Consider the following 22,035-nt stretch of genomic DNA (forward strand, 5'->3'; position numbering starts at 1 on the left):
TGCCTTCAGCCTCTCCTCACAGGACATGCCTTCCATCATTAAAGGAGGCAGAGGAAGAATGCATCTAAGCGTGGTATCAAAGCTTATTTTTCTGGGTGCGTCTGTAGACTATTGTGGCACGCAAAGTGCAACATGGCGTATTTCTATAACTTTTGTTATAATGTGATAATGTGCCCATAATCTATGGTTTGCTGTGCTTTAAATATCACTGCATTTGTATAAAACCACTGTATGTTCTGCTGCTTTATTTAGGCAGCTTAAACTATAAAGTACTGAGAAGATAGGTGTCCTCCATTGACTCGGTAATTGTCTATGAGATGAGTGCCTGGAGATTAAACGGCCAGTGTCTTCCTAACACACACATAGCACCAAGGCGCTCTATTTTAAGAATGCAGACTGTTCAAATAAATCATGAGTTTACGGGGAAGCTTAAGCTTTGAGCGGGATGTGGTTCAGTGGTGAGACTCGGTAGTTCAGGTTGACACTTGGACTCGATCTTCTGGAAGGTCTTTTGCAACCTAGGTGATTCTATGATTCTATGACAAATATACTTAATGTAGATTTCAGGGAGTTATTTCTGGCTGCTGTTCATGGATCTGCAAACATGGAAATCTTGAATATTTAAAAACATTAACCAAGTAATTTTGTGATTCCTCCCATGTGCACAAAAGAGTTCATCCAGGCTAACATAGCATTGCTGTACATTTAAATTTGATGACTTGAAGGGGTTGAACTTGGCAGATTTTCAGCCTGCTTTGCTATGGAAATAGAACAGCCAAACAGTGTAAGTTTTAATACGTTTATCTCTGTCCATCTCTTTTGAAGCCACTGAGAGCTCTCCAGCCATGCTTGGCTGGAATGTGGAGGCAGAGCAAGATGTCTCCAGAATATGGATTCCTATGAAATTCACAGAAGTGACCAGAGAGAGGAGGAAGGTGCTGTTAAGAGTCTTGCCTTAGGGGAATGTTATGGCATAAATTTGTGTGTTCTTTGATATCCATGTATGTACACAGATATGAAATTGTAAATCATCAGTCAACATTATCATACAAATTTTTAAGGAACCACGCTTTTGGAACTACTTGTTAAATTCCTTTCTTTGGCAGGCTGCTTTCTAATGATTAATGGCTGGTTACTGTAGCTCTTCTCTGCAACCAAAGCAATCATTATGCATGAACAAAATGATGATCCTGACATATTTGTTGGAGCTAAGTAAAAAAAATGAGATACTAAAGGCTGGAGGAAAGACTGGAAAAGCAGTTGACAACACTGCACAGCCTGTTTTTACTCTTGAACACAAACCAAGTTGACCTCAGGGACTTTGCCGATCATGCCCACTGCATTGGCTGCTCTGCAACAGACCTCTATTATGGAGAGGCTGGCACTGTTTCCATTTCACTAGGGATATGCAGCAGTACAGATCCCCAGGCACTTAGTCCTCAGGAGTAGATTTGGGTGCCCTTCACAAACAAATCATATCAGACTGTGACATGCGACTTAACGCTGAAGTTTGGAAGATACGAGGGAGACCCACCTTCTTAATGCTACTGAAGAGATTAAGAGTAACGAAAGAAATGCTTTAAGTAATACTTAACTTACATCTGTCTTAAAGAAAATGGATGAACTTGCTTTAAATCAAATCTTAGATTTGCAGAGCTGGTAGAGTTAAAAATGAATCTGCGGCTGATTGGGTATGTGTGTACTGAAACTGTGAAATGATTAGTTTTAAAGGAAGGTGAAATGCTTCTAAGAGTAGCCATGGCAACATGAAGCTCACTGCAGGCTGCGAAAACCACCTGGGAAGTGGTGAAAACTCAGGCAGCTCGGACTTTATTATTGCTCAAAGTGCATTGCCTGCCTTCCTGTAGAATGCGCTTGATGACATTTCAGGGAGGGGAGGGATCTCAGAATGGTTTCCCATGGTCAAATACGAGGTCTTAACATCCTTTTTTTTCCTACTGGAATGTAATGGAAGGCTCATAACTTTACCAGAATTCATTTACTTAATTTTTAATAATATTTTAAACATAGCAATTCTAACACCTAAAGGAGGTAAAATAAATCAGATGAAATATAAAAGGAACATAAAACTGTTAGAGAGCATCCAAAGGAGAGCTATGAAGGTGGGGAAGGGTCTGAGGGCAAGGTGTGTGAAGAGCCGCTGAGGCCCCTCGGTGAGTCCAGCCCAGAGCAGAGGAGCTGAGGGGAGGCCTCATGGCGGCTGCAGCTCCTCACAGGGAGTGGAGGGGCAGCGCTGAGCTCTGCTCTCTGTGACAGCAACAGGGCCCGAGGGAACGGCATGGAGCTGTGTCAGGGGAGGGGCAACTGGGGGTTAGGGAAAGGGTCTGCACCAGAGGGTGGTGGGCATGGAACAGGCTGCCCAGGGCAGTGGGCAGGGCCCCGAGTGCTGGAGTTCAAGGAGCGTCTGGACTCCGCTCTCAGACAAAGGGTTTGGATTTTGGGTGGTCCTGTGTGGAGTCTGGAGTTGGACTCTGTGGGAGTCATTGTGGGACCATTCCAACTCAGGGTAAACTCTATGCTCTATGATGTATAGAGCTGAACCACTGTTTGCTTACTGTTAAAGCTGTTAGTAGTAGTATGAATCAGTGTCATCAGTTATGTCTGAAAAATGAGAGGGAAATCTTGGCAAGGATTACATTTGTCTGTTTGCATCTTTCAGATGAATTCCTAGTAAGGTGAAGGGATGTCAGTGGTGGGAAGTTTTTGATCCCCCACATTTGTGTTTGGGCTCTTTAAGTTAAACACCAGTGAGATATCTCTGGGGGAAGATGTGCCCTGTCAAAGCTTGGACCACTGATATAGCAGTATGTGTGTTAGGGATAGCTTTATGCGCCCAGTGTGGCTATGGTGGGACAGTTTATTGCTGTCTGCCTCTGTTCTGGAACTGCCCAGGTGTGCAATCAGCCAGAGGGTGATAGGACAAGAGAAGTTATGTCAGTGGTTGTTCATTGTATCATTAAATTCCAAGATGACTCCATACTAAGACCAGTAACCATATCCAAAATTTCAGGAACTGATATGCTTTCTTATTAACATCCAAAAGCGAGCAATAGGTAGGTGTTCTGGAGGCTGCTTCTCAGGAGTGATCAGTTCAAAATGTAAAACCAGCATCTGAAGTCTGGCATTCTTAAAACTGAAGAATACCTGGAAGCAACCCATGGGTTTTTGTTGCTGGCAGCCTTTTTGTCTGGAAAGAACCAAGTCTTGGGAGCTGTCCACAGTTTGGCCTTGTCTGTATTGAGACCTGCTCTCATCCTGCTTTAGGAATCCATTAGGGGAAAGATGCTGTCAGCATTTGGAGTCTTTCTCCTCCCACTCACCCCGTGGTCTGAAATACACATTAATCTGTAGCTGTTCTAAGATAATTTCCCCCATGTCACTGTCATGCATGTATTCTGTTCATCTCCGTACACTCCAATTTATGTATAAAGCTAGAAGGTGAAAATAACTTTTGAGTTGTGTAGCAAAGATCATCAGGTGCTCACAGGAGCTGTCATACAGGGCAAGATTGAGGAGGCTAATTAGCTGTATATATGGGAGGAAGAAAGAAGACAAAAATGCCATCAGCATACATATCAAGAATTTATTAACACAGAGGAGAGGAAGAATCTTTACAGAGAGAACTAAACAGAAATGACAATATGAAAAGAAATGTCAGGAAAAAAAATGTTGTTCTTAAAATATAATAACCCATGTTCAAAAAAAATTTAGCTGAAAACATGGCTAAGAAAATGACTTGTAGTGACAGAAACTTGATGGGAACTTGAGTTCTTGGGAACTTACTTTAAAAATAAAACTCACAAAGCATTAAGGTACTATTTTGTACCTTGTGTTCAGGAATAGCATCAAATGCACTTCACTAAATAGACTTTTTCTACTTAGTACGTGTATTGCTATGACGAGGGGAGAATTAAAAATGAAACCTTTGTTTTTCTCAGGAGACCAGTATTAGAAGCTGCACTCCTGAAAATAGAAGTTTGCGTGGTGAGAAGATAAGAAAAGATAGACATATTTTAGGTTTACTATCCTGTTGATGTGTCTGAGAAGTTTTTGGATTGATCGGTGATTGCTTTGCTAGCTCACAGGGAGTAAGTGTAGCCAAAGGAAGCTGATGCATGGACAGAGCTGAAGAGAGCTGCCACAATGTGAATTGAGCACGTGAGTGAATGTGTCTTCCTTCCTGTGCCCAGAGTTAGGAAATGACTAGACAAATATAGAATTTTTTTTCCTGCCAATTATTAAGTAACTCCCGCCTGATTAAATCAAAGTGTTGTGGTGGTGACATTAATGATGCCTCTGTGACATGGTAGTGGCAATCAGACCGATGTCAGAATGCCAGATTGTCATTTTACTCCACAGATTCAGCAAATAAGGAGAAAAAAATTGAGTGATGAGGATTTCTTCTGACATATTAATAACTCCTGTAGTTGCATGCATGAGGGGAAGGAAATAACGTGCTAAATATATTGGCTTGGAGGTGAAAAGTGATGGACAGAAAACGTGTTCATATTGCAAATTCAAATGTGCAAATCACAGAGGGGAACATGGTCTGACTGATGGAGGTTCTGCTCTTCTGTCATGCTCTGTGCCTGTATTCCTCTTTAGTCTTCCTTGCTCTCAGCTCTACGCCTGTCTGCATTTCAAGGCTGCTCTCTTCCCACTCTTCTTAACAACCTGAGCTGCACTTGTGGCAGAAGACTCAAGGGTAACGTTTGGCCACATGCTGGCAGTGACTTTCTCCCTTCAAAAAGGCTGTAGGTGCTCTGAACTTTTTAGCAGCTTATGAGTTGTACGAATCACAGCAGGTGCTTTGGGACAGGGTGCTCTAAGCAAATCTTCTGTAGGATTGAAAATTCCTGCTCTGAAATGGAGAAAAACTAAAGATTCTCAAGGAAATAGTTTTGTTTTGTTTTTTTTGTTTTTTTGTTTTTTTTTTTTACCCTCTTGTTGAAAAACAGACAAACCATCTTTAACTTGCTTCAACTTCAGATTTTGGGACCTGAGGAGAGACTTGATACAAAGTAGAAGTTGAGATTAACATGAGTCAGAAAGTACGGCAGGAGTCAAGGCAGGGACAAACATATTTAAGAGTGTATTTCTTTAAATATTTGTCAGCATTTTCCCCATAGCATTCATTTAATGCTTAAAAAGGGATATTATTGGCATGTAGACATCAATCTGGCCAAATCCTGACTTTATTATACCAATCATAACTATTGTACTATTTTTGTATTCATAAGAATGCAGTTACCCTGTAAAGACAAACTATCTGGCTTTGTAACTTCAGAAAGAATGAGAGGTTTTGGAACGATATTGAATTATGCTGAAAATGCACTCTGGACCATATTCTTTCTACTAAGAGAAAGAGTAGCCACAGCTAGAACGTGTTCACCTGAAGAGCAGAACTCTACTGAAACAACAAAAAACAGGACTTAAGTACCGTGGAAAATCTCTCCCCGTTTAAAACAGAGACCTCGTTTTCTCCCAACTGTTTTTTATTCAGATTGTGAGAGGCTCTTTGTGTTTTCAACTCCCAGTTGGGTTTTCAACTTTGAATCAACGAGTCGAAATGGAGAAAATAGTCTCTCTACACCTGCTAGCTCTATCAAAACCAGAAGTAATTAAGGCGAAAAGTCTTTCTTCACAAAAGGAATTGAAAGTATTTGCATTTGAGGGGAAAATGTTAGTATCAGCATTTTTTTTCCATAGGAAAGGCTGAAAATAATAGAGCTGCTAAAAGCAGAATGTGATTTCCTGGTGCTTAAATCTTGACTTGACCTCCAGTTACATGGGGCAAAAGTCCTGAGCCCTTAAAAACAATAGAAATACTGGTTTTCAGCTGTATTGAGAAGAGCTTACAGAGGCAACTTGCAGCCTGAGTTATTTCTGTGGTTAATCAAACGTTTGTAATATGTATACATAGTAAGTTTTGGTCTCAGTCCTCTTTCATCATTTTCAGCAACTAGAGTGTGCTTAATTGTTTTAGAAATCAGGCTAAAAGCTCGAGTTTTATTTCTGTCTCGCAATATGTGCGTGTGTATGTGGTGCTGCTTTTGCTCACCCTCACACGAAGCAGAGCAAGAGTCTGCAGCGTGGAGGCTGGAGTTGATGAGGGTACAAGTGCTGTGCTTCGGCACCATTGCTGCTGGTCAGCACAATGGTGCTCCCCAGTACTTAAGGTATTTATGGCACAATAACAGTGAGCGCAGAGAACAAAAATCCATTACATATATATTTTCTTGAACATTTGTGAAGTTAAATATTAAGCAAGGATCAGTTGCAAGCCACTTAAGAGTTGGAAAGAAGTGCTACTTTTTGTCAGCCCTATTGGGAAAGAGTATATGTAAGATGAATTCTAACTTCCCTATCGCTGTGTTTGATAATCTGCACCTTGACTGTGTAGGAAAAATTCAAGTGGAATCAATTACTTTCGCGGAGAGGGAAGAGATTTGATATTCTGGCCACACTGCCTGAAAAAAAGAAGGATTTCTGCTTCTGTCAAAATGTGAGTTTTATCACAGATACTCTGTAGCATTCACATAGGCATGTAAACTGCACTGTGACAGAATAAATCACGTGCTGACTTAATAAGAACATTTGTTATGGCCAGCCTTGCCTTGCAACATTACTTGTTAATTGTTGAGTCTGTGCTCTCCGGAGTTCCCTTTCTGTCCCTGATTACCATGCTAATTACATATGGACCATTTCCTTCCAAATACAAGCATAACTCCAGGGCTGAGATGAAATTCTATGAGGCCTACAATTGCTCTCCTGGAAGTTGTTGAAACAACCTCTGCATGTTAAATGTATGTCGTACCCAAGTGATTTTTAAAACCCTACTCCTTATATGCCTTGCCCTCAGACCCTTCCCCCTGTCTGCAGCCCTCCTTTGGATGCTCTCTAATAGCTTTATGGCCTTTTTGTACCATGGCACTCCAAACTGCACCCAGTGCTTGAGGTGAGGCCACACCAGTGCCTGAGGAGGAGGTGCTAAGGGGCTGTTAGAGCAGGTCTTTATGGATAGCTGTAAGCTGTTGTCCCACTCTATCTGTCTCCCACTTTGGCCAGCTGACACCCTGAAACCTTGAAGCCCCGTCACTGTGGTGCTACGCACAAACTGGGAAGCCACAGCTCGGGCAGGTTCACCCAGCAGCAGCAGGAAACGTGAGCAATGCAAGCAAGCGGGCAATCAAAGGTGCCTGTGGGGATATGCTCTACATCTACAGCGTCCTCCAGCTGTACGTCGGCATTAAGGAGAAGATTTCCTATGGTGTATCTGGGAGCAAGTCAGAAGCGTGCAGATACAGTGGTCTTAGAGGCTTGCTGGCTTGTTTTTCATGGCAAGCATTCAAAACTGCTGGAATGTTTTGTGATACTAGTGGCAATTTTGTTTATTCTGAGAGCAGTGCTTAAATGTGTGAGCTGCTGCTGAGCTATGCGGTAAGCTCCGTCTAGCTGTTGGCTTTCACAAGTGTCTACTGCCTCATGTGTAGGGAGTAAAGAGATGTTAAGTGTTTGCAGAAGATGCCACGGAAACCCTTTCTGGGATCTCACTGAGGAGTGAACCTGACTGGGAAGAGAAGGGGAGCGTTCAGCACCAAGATAAAGGGAGAAATCACAGCCCTGTACTGCTTAGCAGGTATTGCATCACGGTGCTGCAATTTTAACCATCTACAGTGTTAACTTTAACACCCCAGCATTACACGTCATGTGCTGCACTTGAAGCTGGGCAGAACACCTTGCTGTTGCATTGGGAATGAACTTGCAGAGAGCATTTAGCAGGATGGAAAATATTTGGCCGTCTGTCAGGGACCTGAAGCGGAACTGTGAGACCTGCTGGAGTGTGCGAAGTTGTCCAAGAGCTTCTCCCTGCCTGCTTTTACTCTCAGAGCCAGTGCAAGCTGGAAACTTGACAGCATTGTTCAGCGGTTGGGGTTGATGTACCAGCTGAATACCAGATGGGCAGGCAGTGCCTGTAGCACTGGGCACAGTGGTTGAATGGCATAAATGCGCCGTGGCACACAGCGAGACTCTTTCATAGACCCAGGAAGCTGCTGGGACAAAAAGGAGAGTACAGCATGAGAGAAGGAAGAGGAAAGCAGGGAGCAAGCAGGAGTTAGCACCTCGCATCTCCCTTACTGGGAACAGGAATTGCTGGGCTTTGGCTGAAGTGGCAAAGGGGAGGAATAGTTTCCCACAAACAGGGGGAAGCCTACAAGTTGCTAAGAGTCTGGCAGAAGGTGTTTGGCAGCCATTGCTGATGGAGTCATGGGTGACTGCCTGTCCAGGACCGTGAGGAGTATGGAACACTGCTTATATTTCCTATTTATGTCTTACAATGCACGGAATACAGACAGTGCTCTAGCTCACGTATTTCAGCATCAATAGTCTTGCTGTGTGCTGGTGTTTTGACCTGTTTTTTTTTTCTTTTTTTTTTCCTTTTTTTTTTCTTTCAAATTGCAGCATTGCTTTTCTTCCTCTCCCTGTGTAAGAGCCGGAAACATCCCTTCCTGCTGTGCCCTGCCATGCCAAAGGCTGCTGAGAACACGAGCCCCCCTTGCCTTGGGCTGATTTTTATGTCTCTTTCTCTCTAGCAGAACCTGCCTGCTCATTTCTTCCAGAGAGGCACTATTTGTGAGGCTGACTCCATCTAGCCCACACTAATAATTGTCAGCATGGAGGAGAGGTGTGGGACCGCTGGCACCCTTTAATGGGGAAGATGACGCTTTAAAACCTGCACATGTACGTGCAGTTTAGCTTTGCGCTGCTGCAGTAAGGCTTACTCAAATACAATTCCTTTTTGGTTCAGGCAACCGGAATTGAGCAGCTTTTATTTTTTGTCCCTAACTGTTGACTTTTCCCCTTCCAGTAAAGATAAAACCAGGAGGAATGTCTGTACGGTTGTCGAAATCAGACTGGTTATAGGACACAGCTATGGTTTGGGGTTTTTTGGGGGTGTGTTTTGTTTTTCTCTCGATAGCAAGCTCAAGAAAAACTTGAGCTCAAATGCTTGCAGTCTGGTAAATCTCTGTAATTAATGACATTCGAGTTTGGGGTATGGTTTAAGGCTGAGTCCTACAGGGGTTCTTGCAGGTATCCTTAAATAAGAATATACTCACAAAAGCCATGTGTATCTGTGAGAAATGAGGCAAAGTTGCAAAGATTTAGGTTAGATGTTAGAAGGAAGTTTTTCACTCAGAGGGTGGTGACGCGCTGGAACAGGTTGCCCAGGGAGGTTGTGGATGCCCCGTCCCTGGAGGCATTCAAGGCCAGACTGGACGTGGCTCTGGGCAGCCTGGTCTAGTGGTTGGCGACCCTGCACTTGGCAGGGGGGTTGAGACTCGATGATCTTTGAGGTCCTTTTCAACCCAAGCCATTCTATGATTCTACGATTCTAAGTTTTCAAATTATTATCTAATTTAAATTTAGTATGCATTTAAAGCTTTTGTAACAGTATAGTTTTAGGGAAAAATGATTGATGACAACAACACTATAGCACTGAGGGACAAGATTAGTGGGCATGGTGGTGGTAGCTCAGTGGGTGGCACTGGATGAGCTTAGTTTTCTCCTCCAGTCTTAATGGTTCTATAATTCTACGAACAAAACTTTCAGTACTGTTTATACAGAAGCTGAAGTGCCAGACTGCAGACTGAAAGATGGCAAATGGTGTTGCATGTACACAGGAGTGCACTAACGGATAAACACCTACAAGCTGTTGCGAATGACACGTTGTAGATGAAACCGTCCTAAGCTGGTTAACCCTTAAGGCTGTTGGTCTTCCTGAAATAAAAGCAAGGTACATACATGCACAGCCAGCCTTTGAATTGGTGGGAATCAAGAATCCTGTCGTCTCTCATGATTGCAGCGAAGCCGTGTGATGGAAATAATGATGTCACCGCAGCTCAGTGATATTCAGCCCAAGTAGTGAAGTAGCGTGGGCTTGTTTCATCCACTGAACTTGAACCACCGTTGCTCCCGTTTTCAAGTCATGAGGAGAAACTGCTTATGAAAATACCCAATTTCTTTGTAGGTGGAGATGCCTTCAAGGAGGGGTTCCTCAAGTAGTGCTTCCTTGTGGCGGCTGTCCTGCAGTTGGTGCATTTCTAAGCAAGCCAGGATTCATTTCAGTTATCTGATCCATTTGTTTAAATAGGGACTGAGCTAACAGAGTACACATGTTGGTAGAAATTGAATTTGTGCATGCTTGTGCTCTTTTTTTTTTTTTTTTTGTATGTGAAGAGTACAATAAAAGGAAGTGGTTGAAATTAAATTTGGAAAATAGCCATTTTAATCCTGCTTGTGTTTTCAGCTGCAGTGTTGTAGCAACAAGTTAGAAAAATACAATTGCACCTCTAGCAGAGGCAGTGACGGCACTTTCTGCAGCTAGGGAGGAGGTTTAATCATGTCGGTTCCACTCCATTTGGGGCAGGAACGGCAGGGCAGTCTGCTCCTCCACTGCAGTGATAAGTATTATCAAGAGCAGTTTTATCCCCTTCTGGTTCCATCAAGTCATTTGAATGTTTTTCTTTGCTTTGCTCACATATTCTGTGGTCTTCTATCGCCCAAATACAAGTTAAACAACTGGTAATCCTGGGTGGGCTTTTTTTTATTGTTATTATTTATTTGTTTTTCTTGAGCAACTCGATAGGAAGCTGCCTCACTTTCGAAAGCAGGCAGGAGTGCCGGGGCTGGCATCCCAGTAGGGGATGGGCCCTCTGGACATTCCTTGCAGGGCAGTTTGGGTGTCAGGCTGCTCCACAGGTGGTATCCAGTGCACAGACAGGCTGCCCTGCAGTGCGGCCACCTCCTGGTGTGGGGTTTGTGGGATGGAAAGACAACCTTCCGTGCTCACTCCCAAATGGCACTCACTGGCACATGGAAGTAAGCACTGCTACGTTTTAGTTTGTACCCTACTCTCTCCTAAAGTGTTATCAGTAAACTCAGTCCAGCAGTAGCAACATTTAAGAGCCGCAGAGAATGGAGGAGGCAGGAGCAGGGGCTGGTGCTTCTGTTGAGGGTGTGTGCTCTTCACGTGCCTTGCTTTCTGTTCCTTATGTTTACAAAAAGCTCTATTGCTTTGACTGTCATTGTTCTGACTGACCGTCGCATTTGCTGCTGTACTTTACTTCGTGTTCTTCTGCTGCGTGTAATTTCTCCAGGTAATTTGTTCAGTCTGTGCGCCTATTAAGTGATGATGAATGACAGAGCGATGTGCACAGCTTATTATTATTATTATTTTTAACCTTGAAGTACCATCATCTCATTAGGATGGTGAGTCAAGGCAAAGGCTTCCTATCTGGGGGAAATAGACTCATCAAAAATCTCTAAAGATACTGAGGCAAACAAATTGACAATAATGGAAGTTTCTATGATTTAGCGGGCTGGAGAACCAGAACAATATAGCGAACATATTTATCATCAGATCACGGTGACGATCTTTCACTCTTCACCTTTTCTGGAAACGGGCTGTGGTGCTGTCAAGATTGAAAATAATTCAAGGGATAAATTCTAGTGATGGTAACTCAGCACATTTTTTTTTCCTTATCTGAGATAGCATTCTTAATTCTAACAACTAGGAAGCAAATGTTCAACTTTGTGATTTGAATTTGGCTTCATGTCCTCTTCCATACTCGTTAATTTTGGAGATTCGTGACATGCAGGATTTTTTTTTTTAATGAACTCTGAATCAGTTTTGCATTTGGCTGAGGAATGTGCAGAGAAATTAGATCTCTATTGTATTAGAAACTAAGATAATTTTCCTGTCATGCTTAGGTTTAAAAGGCTCGGTCTGTAGTAGACAGTCTATAATGCTGCGTGGGATGCGATTGAGTAGCTGACTATTATTTTACAGCATATCTGGAGAATCCTTAGTACAGACTGTTCAAATGGATACCAGAACTCTTTTTTACACCTTATTTCCTTTCATAAGCATTTCACTGACTCACTGCTGTTGATCTAAGCTATGTTTTCTAGCTACTTACACAGTTCTTGTTGCCAGTGGTTCTTCTAAAACTGTACTTCTGAAATAAAGAGTCCGGGGGGAGCACTGCTTTCCCTCACATCTCTGCCTGGACTGCTGGATAGATGGTTAGTGCTCTTGGGCTTTCTAATATTATAAAGGGAGATGAGGGCAAAGATGCTTACAGTGCTCATTTTCGTAGCTGGTTTTAAAAGCAAAGTGCATCAGTTCATTAGAGGAAGACTGGAAGGCTGAAAGTGTACTGAGAGAAGTTTCCATCAGCTCCTGGTGCTGCTGTTCATACCTGTCCCACTCACACTCACAGAGCAGCTCATGGAACAAATAGTTCTCACTTTGAATATAAAACAGTTCTGATTTTTCCTTGTGTGTTTGTAGAGTTGTAGAGTTTGTAGAGCTCTGAAAAACAGTGGGGAAACTCTTGATGACACATGACCACTGATGTGCTTTTTTGTGCTGCTTTTGACTTGCAGCATTATTGGCCTTTTTTCATAGGTTTGCCAAGTCCGTACAGACAGCAATGAGGCTCACAAAGCTTCATTTGAAAAGTACAGTATTTTAAAATACAAGAGCAAATGGCAGACTTCAGTCTCATAAAGGTTTCACTTAATTTCTCAACTTGCACAAATATGGGGTAGATAAAATACTAGAAATCAGGGTGGGGACAACATGTTCAGAGCAAAAGATGTCAGTAATTAGTTTCATAAGTGGAGATAAAGATGGTACAGTAGAGCAGAAGCAACTGGAAAATGGAAATAGAGCATGCTCGGAAAACCTGAAGACAAGAGGCTAACAATGTCAGGACTGGCTGCAGCAGCTTCGGTTGCTGTTAATCGCGTTAATTCTCACTGGGTTGGAATATTAGAACCAGAGGACCAATTTCTAATTCCATGCTCTTACTCACGCATACCTTATGAACGTCAGAGGATTGTGTGTATGTGGCAACAGCAAATGAATTAAAACCCGGAGTTAGAACTGGAAATACTGCAAGCATAGAATGATTAATGGCTTCATTTTTAGTTTTGAGTTCACAAATAAATATATATTTCACAAAATGACTGTAATGTCCTCAGTGCTTGTACTTACTGCCTCTTTTATTTTTAAGCTGATTTCTTAATGAAATGGAAGAGACGCAATATTGCTCTCTGCCATTCTACTTTTTAATGGTTTTTGAACTTGGTAGCAGGTTTGAGCCACGTTTAACAGAGACGTAGATGTCTCAAAGCAGGTTAATCATTACGGCTGTGATGAGTGCAGAAAGCTGAGTAATGGAGAAAGATGGTGTAACTACTTCTACTGAGAGGCACGTAGTATCTCTTAGATATCAGGAAATCCATGTGAATGTGGAGCCTCAAGGCTCAGCTCTTGCCCTTTAGCTGAGAATGCTGTAAATCCAAGTGGGAACTCAGAAGGGTGTAAAGTATTGAAGAACTTTCTCATTGGAGAAAATTAATATTATGGGGAGTGGTCTCTGGTAGTCAAATGACCCTGTGAGATAAGGCGCTTAAAGCCAGTGGAAGTATGCCACTTATTTTGAGATGAGTTTTACATTAGTGCTGCCCTGTGGCATGAGTGTGAGAAGTAGAACCTTTCTGAGGCTGCGAAAGAGTTACCCATGGTTCTCAGTGCAGCTGTACAGTAAGAAATAGAGATTTTGTAGTTATGGGTCAGTGTTGTGGAGATACAAGCTGCTTTAGGAAAGGAGGGGAGAAAAATAGAGATTTTACTAACATGTCAATGAATACACTTATGTGTTTGAAAGAAATGAACCATGCTGAGGCTTGTTGTCTTAAGCTGAAGCAGATGTTCACTTCCTAAGCACTTCCCTTAGCTGGACTTCATATATGTCAGTGAGACACAGAAGTGCTGCTTTTTCTCGTTCCATCAAAATTTCTCCATCTTCTTCCCAGCCTGTCTCTATGGTTCAGTAAAGCAGCTGCTGACCATTCTTTGCCTGTTGATCTGTCCTGAATTGTATGGCTGTTCTACGTGGGCAAGAAGGCAGGAAAATAAACAATTCCTGTGTCAAGATGATCTTAATAGATACCTTAAAAAATCAAGAGCAATTAAGTGAGGGACCGGCAAAAGGGACACCAGCTTTTCTTTGGCTGCAGTTCTCTTTATCCTTCCCACAGTCCACATAGAGATGATGCCAGAGTGCAGGGTAGGGTACTGGAGTGAGAGTGGTAGATGCTGTTTCCACACACAACAAAGCTGGAGAGGCAACATACCATGTTGTCTCCAGCTTTCCATTGGGTAACGTGGCATATCCTTTGGTGTCTAATATGGCAATGTCTTTAAAGGACATTGCTCCAGACTCTGCTCAAGGGAGAGAGACTATGGAAATGCACCCAAATCATTTTATTTGAGGATAATACTTGAAATTTCATTTTTCTTCATGCTTTTGTATGTGCTTTATTAATAATCCTTGTCTGCAAGGGGCTAAACTGTGACTTGGGAGGTAGTAAGCACTAGTCTGATAACAGTGATGGACACAGTCATCAGCAAAGCTGCCTGCATGTGTCTGTACAGAAGGCAAGTCATGATCTGAGAAATGGTCACTGGGAGTCAGAGGAGGTTTAGTATGGATGTTAGGAAGAATCTCTTCACACAGAGGTCATCAACCACTGGAGCAGGAGGAGTCCCCATCCTTGGAGGTATTTAAGAGACATGTGGACATGGACTAAGGGACTTGGCTTAGTGAGGAACTCAGTAGGTCAGGTTGCTGGTTGGACCTGGTGATCCTAAAGGTCTTTTCCAACCCAGATGGTTCTATGAGAAGCACATGTCAGCTGAAAAGATGAATGAACCCACTACTGTTTTAGGGCATCAAACCCTGGGTACCACAGTGGTGCTCCTGGATGGTATGGTGTGTGTCAGCAGTGGTGTGGGGTTTGGGCTGGACAAGATAACTACACCCTGCAGATCTTCAGTGAAGGAGGGGAGAGGAAGGAGGGCTTCACTTGCTGCTTTTTAAGCATGAGTTTTGGCTTCCCAACAGCTGTTCTTGAAATAATTTATTATTGGAAGAAATGTTTCTTTCATTCTTGTGGGAAAACACTGGGAAAATTTAGATTATTCATCAGAAGCTTCAATATCAGCTTATTCAACTTGCTCTGCTTTCTGTGGTAGGCACAATAGTTGCTGCATCAAAACAGATTTTTTTTTCCCCTCCGTAATGTGCTTCTGAAGTGGCTAGATTACTAATGATGCAAATAGATTTTAATTGTGAAAAGCCTAGACGCTCTGTGGCTTGAAAGGCAGTAACTAAGGTGTAGAAGAGACAGTAAGAGAATAAGCTTTCCCAAGTAAAAATGCTATGAGTTTTATAAATAGCACCATAATGTAAGCAGGCGGCATTTGGTTCCTCGCAGCTGGAAGATGCTTTGTTTTCAGGCATTGGGAAGTTCAGCATCACCTTTGGATGCTCATCTTGTCAGATGTAGTTGTTACCATCTACTGGTGGCTCTGGTCATTTGCAACACTTGCAGAGAGAGAACATAAATACTTTCAGCAAACTTTGGCAGAAATTTAGGACTGTGCTTTTATTTTTTGGGTGAGGCGTTGAGTCTGTGGTTTGATAACCTGGCTGGTTTCATTGGAGGTCTTCTAGTACACAACCAATCAGAGAGGCCAGCATGAGATAACACAATTTTGGAATAAACTCAATCAGGTTTCTTGTTTAAAACATTTCGTTGAGTTACATTCATACTGGCATAATTTGGATTGGATTAGACTTGTCTAAGCTTCTGTGACTTTATGCTGGTTCACACCTCACCCAGCTTTCTGCACCAGGGATAAACATGGCCCATGCCCAGGTTAAGTGCTCTGGCTAATTCAGAAGTGGTCATGTTCTGTGCCAAGACCTTTCCCAGATCAAGTTTGTACTGCTAAGGATTTTCTATTATTTTACTTTTTCTCTCCCCTACTGATTTATTTGATCATGGAACTATGGCTTGACGAAGTGAGAAGTTATTAAATTTGCTTCAGCATGGTCTGTGAATGTGGAAATACCTAATTTCTATTTTCATGCCTTAGTTTGCCAGGCTGATGCTCTTAATGACCAGCTGTGCTCTTTCTATCATGAAATCTGCTGCAGGGTGAAGAACTTGCTCTGCAGATGGACTGCTGTGCTGTTGTAGTCGTAGTAAACATATAGCAAAGCCTGCGTAACCCCTGGCTGCCCTCAATCCATGCTTGTTCAGAAGAACTGTGCACTGAGCTTTGAGGGCAGGCCAGGAAGGCATCAGTTCATTTACACAGTCTCAGAGGCTCAGCCTGCTATTGGGTGCAGGGAGGACGAGGCTCCTGTTGCAGTTCAGGGACAGCAACCCCAGAAGGCACAGCAATTGCAGCCCAGCTTGTTTGCTGGTGAGGGCTAGACTGGTTTGCTGTGAGTGCATGGGTCCTTGTTCCTCCCAGTGTCATCTGATTATATGATCTCTGTCTGAAGAGAGAAGTGTGAGGTTCATCATCAGATCTTCCTGGTGGGCTGTAAATTGCAACTAAATATTCTTTTCTATTTTTGGAAGTGATTTGTACCATCGATGATTTATTGTGTGAAAACCTGAATGAGGCAGACTGGGAGAGCAAAGTGTTTTTATGGCTGGATTACAGTTTCTGAAGTTGCACAAACTGTTTCAGCACTCCTATTTTGCCCTTTCTCAGGGCTTGTGAATCCAAACTCAATTAGATGCTTTTCTTTCTCTTTCAGGACAGTTATTCTGAGTGACGGCCCTTGCACACGCTTCTGAGTGGTTATCATGGGCTTCATTGCCTTTCTGAAGACCCAGTTCATTGTTCACCTCCTCATTGGGTTCGTCTTTGTTGTGAGTGGACTGATCATTAACTTCATTCAACTATGCACACTAGTCCTCTGGCCCATAAACAAGCAGTTTTATCGCCGAGTAAACTGTCGCCTTGCCTATTCACTTTGGAGCCGTGAGTATGCTTGGAGGAGACATGAGGTCTGGGGGTGGAGAGGGGAGTGGTTTTTGTTTCTTTTTGTTAATTGAAGAAAAAAGTATCTACACATATGTACACACACGGAAGAGAGCTGCTATGCTGGAAGTAGACTCTTTCAGAGTAGTTCAGAGCCACCAAATTTTCTGAAATATTGGGTAAACAGAGGGCAAGTCACTGAGACATTCCGTCCCTCTGTTCTATAAAAGAAGTGGAAAGTAAAGCTCCTTGCCGCCTCATACCCTACCTTGCTGGGAAGGAAACTACTGATCAGTAACATCTTCACCCTGCTTTGGATTTTCTGCTAAGAAGTGTGAGAAAGTGGAATTCACAGAGACTGCTTCAGATGTTTAGCATAGGCACCATGATGACCACTTGTTTAGGAGCTCGAGTTGGCCGTGCAGTCTGCGAAGACAGATGTCTGTCTTAAAGTATCTAGAAAAGATGCCTTTATATCTGGACTGTGTGACAACTTGAGAATTCTCTCACACCCCACAGTATCTGTCTATGACATCTGTGTCTCTTTTTGTGAACAGTTGTCTTCTGCCTCTGGGAGAGCTTTATACAGTGAGTTCAGCTGCTTTGCTTTCCTCTTTCAAGACTTTCCTAAACTTCTCCCCCTCAGATGGGTTTCATTTGCCATCATACAGCTTAACAGGAAATTAGATTTCTGAAATGAACATTCTGAAGGCTCCTTAGTTCAAATGTTGCCTCCTATTTCAGTAGTGAATCATCTAATTTATTTCCGTTCTCCGTCTCCTCCCGATATGTGTGACCACTTACCTTAGTGCTCAGCATCCAGCTCCCACTTTGGGTAAATGAATCACCTGAACAAGCACTTAAATTAACTTTGAGCAGTCCACTGACAGGCACCCACGTTTCTTAAGTCATCAGTGTCAGGTACTACCAACAAAAATTCTCCAAAGTATCAAGTTTGGTGGTGTTTTAAGATTCTTGTCCTTGTTCTGTGCTTTTTGTCCCACCTACTCAGACTACTGGCTCAGAGGCACAGGAGAAAGGAAATTAAGGAGTGGCAGGCAAACTGTCAGGACGAAGATATCGTAATGGAAGAAATTATCAATAGAAACTTCAAAATTAGCTGGGGGGTGAGATGGAGGTGTTGTATGGGATTATTTTGTTTTTCTTGTAAGAATTTCCTAATCTACTTTTTAATAAGTTGGAACTTGATCTTGTCATGAAAAGTATTGCTGCACAAATACCTGGCTTTTCAGAGGATATGAGCTGCTGTTGCCTGGGAGGCTCATAGGTTCACATCCTTGGTTTCTGCAAGACAGCACATTTTCAATGCTGTTATCTTTATTTTGTGTTCACTGAAAGTACGCCACACTATTGTTAAAAATTATTTGGGGAAGACAGATAAATGTATTGCATCTAGGATAACCCCTCATGTATAGCCTGTTATAAATGAAATGAGTGAGAAATTAAGCTGTGAAAATGAATGTAAATGTTACATGGGATTGCACACTGCTGATGGCCTGTAGTGGAAGAGCTAGCAGAATATGCACTGTGGTTGTGATATATAATAATTAAGCTGTGGAAATGTAGCAGTTCAAATGTTGTCCTTCATAACAAAATGTGTTCTATTATGAGGAAACCTTTTGGCAGCGAACCTACAGCTTGCTATTCTATTCTAGATGCTACATTTTGCTTACTTTCTTGAAACTGAAAATGAGGCTGTATTACTATAGCTCTTCTTAAATACATAAAGCATGGCTTCAAAAGGGAAAGGAGATAAACTCTGTCATCTAACGTCCATGGCAAACATTTTCGGGTAAAGAAAAAGTAAAGATAGAAGAGGGAGATGGGTGAGACATGAAAGCTTTCTTGTGGTAAGAACTAGAGAACTTAAATAACCTGGAGGGGCTGTAAGTCAGATATTTAAGGACAAGTCAGACCAGTGGGCTCAACCTTCTTTGTCTTCTCCTCACCTTGATAACTGAGCTCTCTCTCTGTGCCACACACAAAGCACTTTATCCTCACTCAATGCTACTCCAGGAGTAGAGCTAAGTCATACCCCATGGACCCTGCTAGAGTGCAGCCCTGCAGATCATATCCCCTCCTGCAAAAATTCTTTGCACCACAAGCTCCTGTAAACCCGGGCCTGCCTTTTTTTTCAGCACCTCTCTGTCATCTCCTACCCCAGCTTTCACCTGGATGTGGTGCAGAGAAGGGGAGCAGCAAAAGTCAGCTGTGCTAAAACACTGCTTTCCCACATCTGTGTGTAATTGTATGCTGGGGTGGATTGCCAGTGTTCAGAGAGCCGCTGTTTGCAATCAGAGATGGCTTAGAAATGCATTCATTTAGGGTACGGTTCAGATCACCCCTTTGTTAGTGAGGAGGCATCCCCTCCTCCCTGCCCTTCCTGCCAGCACCCTCCTGGAGTATCTTGGTGCTGGAGGTTTCAATCAGACTCTGGGCTGAAAGTAAACACTTTGCTGCATATTTAATTCATGAAGGGTAGACTATACTCCAAGTTTTCCCGTGTCAGCTCTTTTCTGATGACTTATGCTCTTGGATAGCAGTGTGTTTAGTTTAGTCCAGTTCCAAAACCAGACTCAAATTTTAGTACTTTAAGCTGCCTCTTGTTTATTTTTTTTTTTCTGAATGGTTTGTGAGGTCATAGTACCACTTGCTTTGGTGCTTTGGATTCCACACCGCAAGAAGGGTTTTTGTTGCAGTAAAATATTAGTTCTCAGCGGCAGCTACATGGAGTATCTCAAACACTGCAAGTTGTACGTTCTTCAGGTTTAGAGATACAGGCTTGCTGTAGCAGTGACAGGATCGGTACACACAAAATAGCTGTAACCCACACACCAAAAGAAAAAGGAAATGAACCCACTCCTTGTTATAATTGCTTCATTTATCAGTACACTTGGAAAGGACAATCTGTTTCCTCATATGAATTCTCTGGCTCATCAACCCTCCTCTTTCAGTATGAAATCTGGCAAATCTAAGTAAAGCTTCCTCCACTGTTTTGGAATCCATAGTACAAGGAATGCTTTGCAGAAAATCATCCACACCTGCCTCTGCAGATTTTTTACCTGATGTTGAGAAAGAAATACCCATTTTATTTTTGGTAGGAAAATGCAGTGAATATAGCAGTTACTAGAGTTGTTCAAAAGCAAAAGTTGCTTGGAGTATTACACTGTGTTTGGTACCACTACTCCATTCTCCCAAACACCAACATGAAAGAATGTGGCTCTAAGCTGAGGACATTTGGGTTGCATGTAGCAACAGGACGAGGGGAAATGGCTTTAAACTGGAAGAGGGTAAACTTAGGCTAGATATCAGGAAGAGATTCTTCACTGTGAGGGTCGTGAAATATGGGAACAGGTTGCCCAGCAAGGTTGTGGATGTCCCCCCCAGAAGCATTCAAGGCCAGGCTGGATGGGGCTTTGAGCAACCTGGTCTAGAGGGAGGTGTCCTTGTCTACAGCAGGGGGGTTGGAACAAGATGATCTTAAAGGTCCCTTCCAACCCAAGCCATTCTATGATTCTATGATTCTTGCTGTCCTCTCCCCTTGCACAGAACCAGTATAATCAGAACAAGAAAGGAAAGCGATAACATCTTTCCCAAAGAAGATAAAACTGTAAAGAAATGATGAAAATCTCTAGCTGGTATAAAATTTTCTTTTCTCTGCCATAATTCCAATCAGCCAGGGTTTCACTATCTCAGTCAGTATACTGACTGAGACTATATAATCGCATACTTATGCTAGACCTCCAAATGAGTGGGTCTTGAAAATCATGCAGGAGAGTAGCCTGGCAGATAAGCTAAAGAAGACATGTGTCTTCAGCAGATCAGGATCATTTTTCCTTACTGTTCACCCAAGTACTACGTTTGCCTTCTCCCTGATGTGATGCAGAACTGAATTCACTCTTATTTGGCAGCAAAGACAGAATGCTGTGAATTGTGACCCCACTGATCAGAAACCCTTATGCAGGAAGGCACTGCTCCATTTTGCAAAACCAAGGCTTCCTGGCGGAAGGTTGAAATGTGGTGTGGAAGAATCTGTTTTAGAGAACTGAAAGGACTCCTCCTACTTTTGACCCTGCGTGTTTGAAAGAGTAGCATCCGAAGAGCTGGAAATTTTAACGGCCATATTTGCACAAACAAATTTTGATTGCATCTATAACTTACTGAAATGAGAAAATACCAATGACTACAGTTTGCATGAAAGCAAATCTTCCTGCTGGGAAAATGAACTATTCTCATACTTTTTATAGTTGTCCCATGATACCAGCAATGCTTTCCATCTGCCTCGTTGTACTGAAAAGAGATAAACAGGCAAACCATAGCAACTACACTAAATGTGTGCTGAATTTAAATGGAAGGTCTTTCTAAAATGAAAAGGATGGAAGCTGAAAATAAGAAGAGTGGATAATGATGGAAATGTGCAGAGTGGAGGAAGAGGTACACTGGAATATTGAAAAGTTGGAGAAGACAGAGGGGAAAGGGCTCATTCACTCTTTTGCTGTACACAAAAGAAGCAATTTACCATTCCTGGCTTTGTGCAAATATTTTGATAAATTAGCTTGAATCTCTGTTGCTTCTGACTCTGTAAATGACCGTAATATAGAATGTTAAGAATCCTGTGTTCTAATATTAAAACCCCTTGCAGAAGATCTATGCACCATATCCCTTTAAAAGCCCTTCATTGGTCTGCTTACCTCCATAAAGCTTGTTTCATATTGAGTAAAAGCATTAGGCTGCATCTATGCATAATTTTTGTTCCACCTGGGAGAAAGTGTACTCATTTAGTGGAGCAATCAATGGCTCAGCTGTCTGTTTTCAGGTATAAAGTTTCTGATATTTTTTCTGGAGATCATGAAATTTCACATTAGTACTACAATGCCCAAACTTGCTGCTGTTAAAAACTTGTTGAAGTATCCATAATGCATATATCTAGTTCCCTAAGTACTGCTTGAGTATAGTGTTGTAGTTTGGTCTGTACATTTACAAGTTCTCATTTAATCTCATCTGAGTTGAACTGAGAAGATGACAAGTCTTGTCAGGAGTCAGAAGAGACCAGACACTGAATGGGGCTGGTGTTG

At 42.4% G+C, this 22,035-nt stretch overlaps 1 protein-coding gene across 2 annotated transcripts in view; it reads left to right on the top strand.

The window, feature by feature from the left end:
* The window catches only part of AGPAT3 (1-acylglycerol-3-phosphate O-acyltransferase 3), a 53,422-nt gene that overhangs the window by 15,974 nt on the left and 15,413 nt on the right, over window positions 1–22,035 (top strand). Inside the window, exons 1-2 of one of the 2 annotated variants that reach the window (XM_021406998.1) lie at window positions 11,076–11,180; window positions 16,713–16,939. In XM_021406998.1, the coding sequence (XP_021262673.1) occupies window positions 16,762–16,939 (178 nt within the window). In that variant the 5' untranslated portion in view covers window positions 11,076–11,180; window positions 16,713–16,761. Of the gene's footprint in view, window positions 1–11,075; window positions 11,181–16,712; window positions 16,940–22,035 lie in introns of those variants that run through there. The other variant, XM_021406989.1, reaches the window with a different exon arrangement.

This window comes from Numida meleagris, chromosome 1 (assembly GCF_002078875.1).
Source record: "Numida meleagris isolate 19003 breed g44 Domestic line chromosome 1, NumMel1.0, whole genome shotgun sequence".
Taxonomy (NCBI): domain Eukaryota; kingdom Metazoa; phylum Chordata; class Aves; order Galliformes; family Numididae; genus Numida; species Numida meleagris.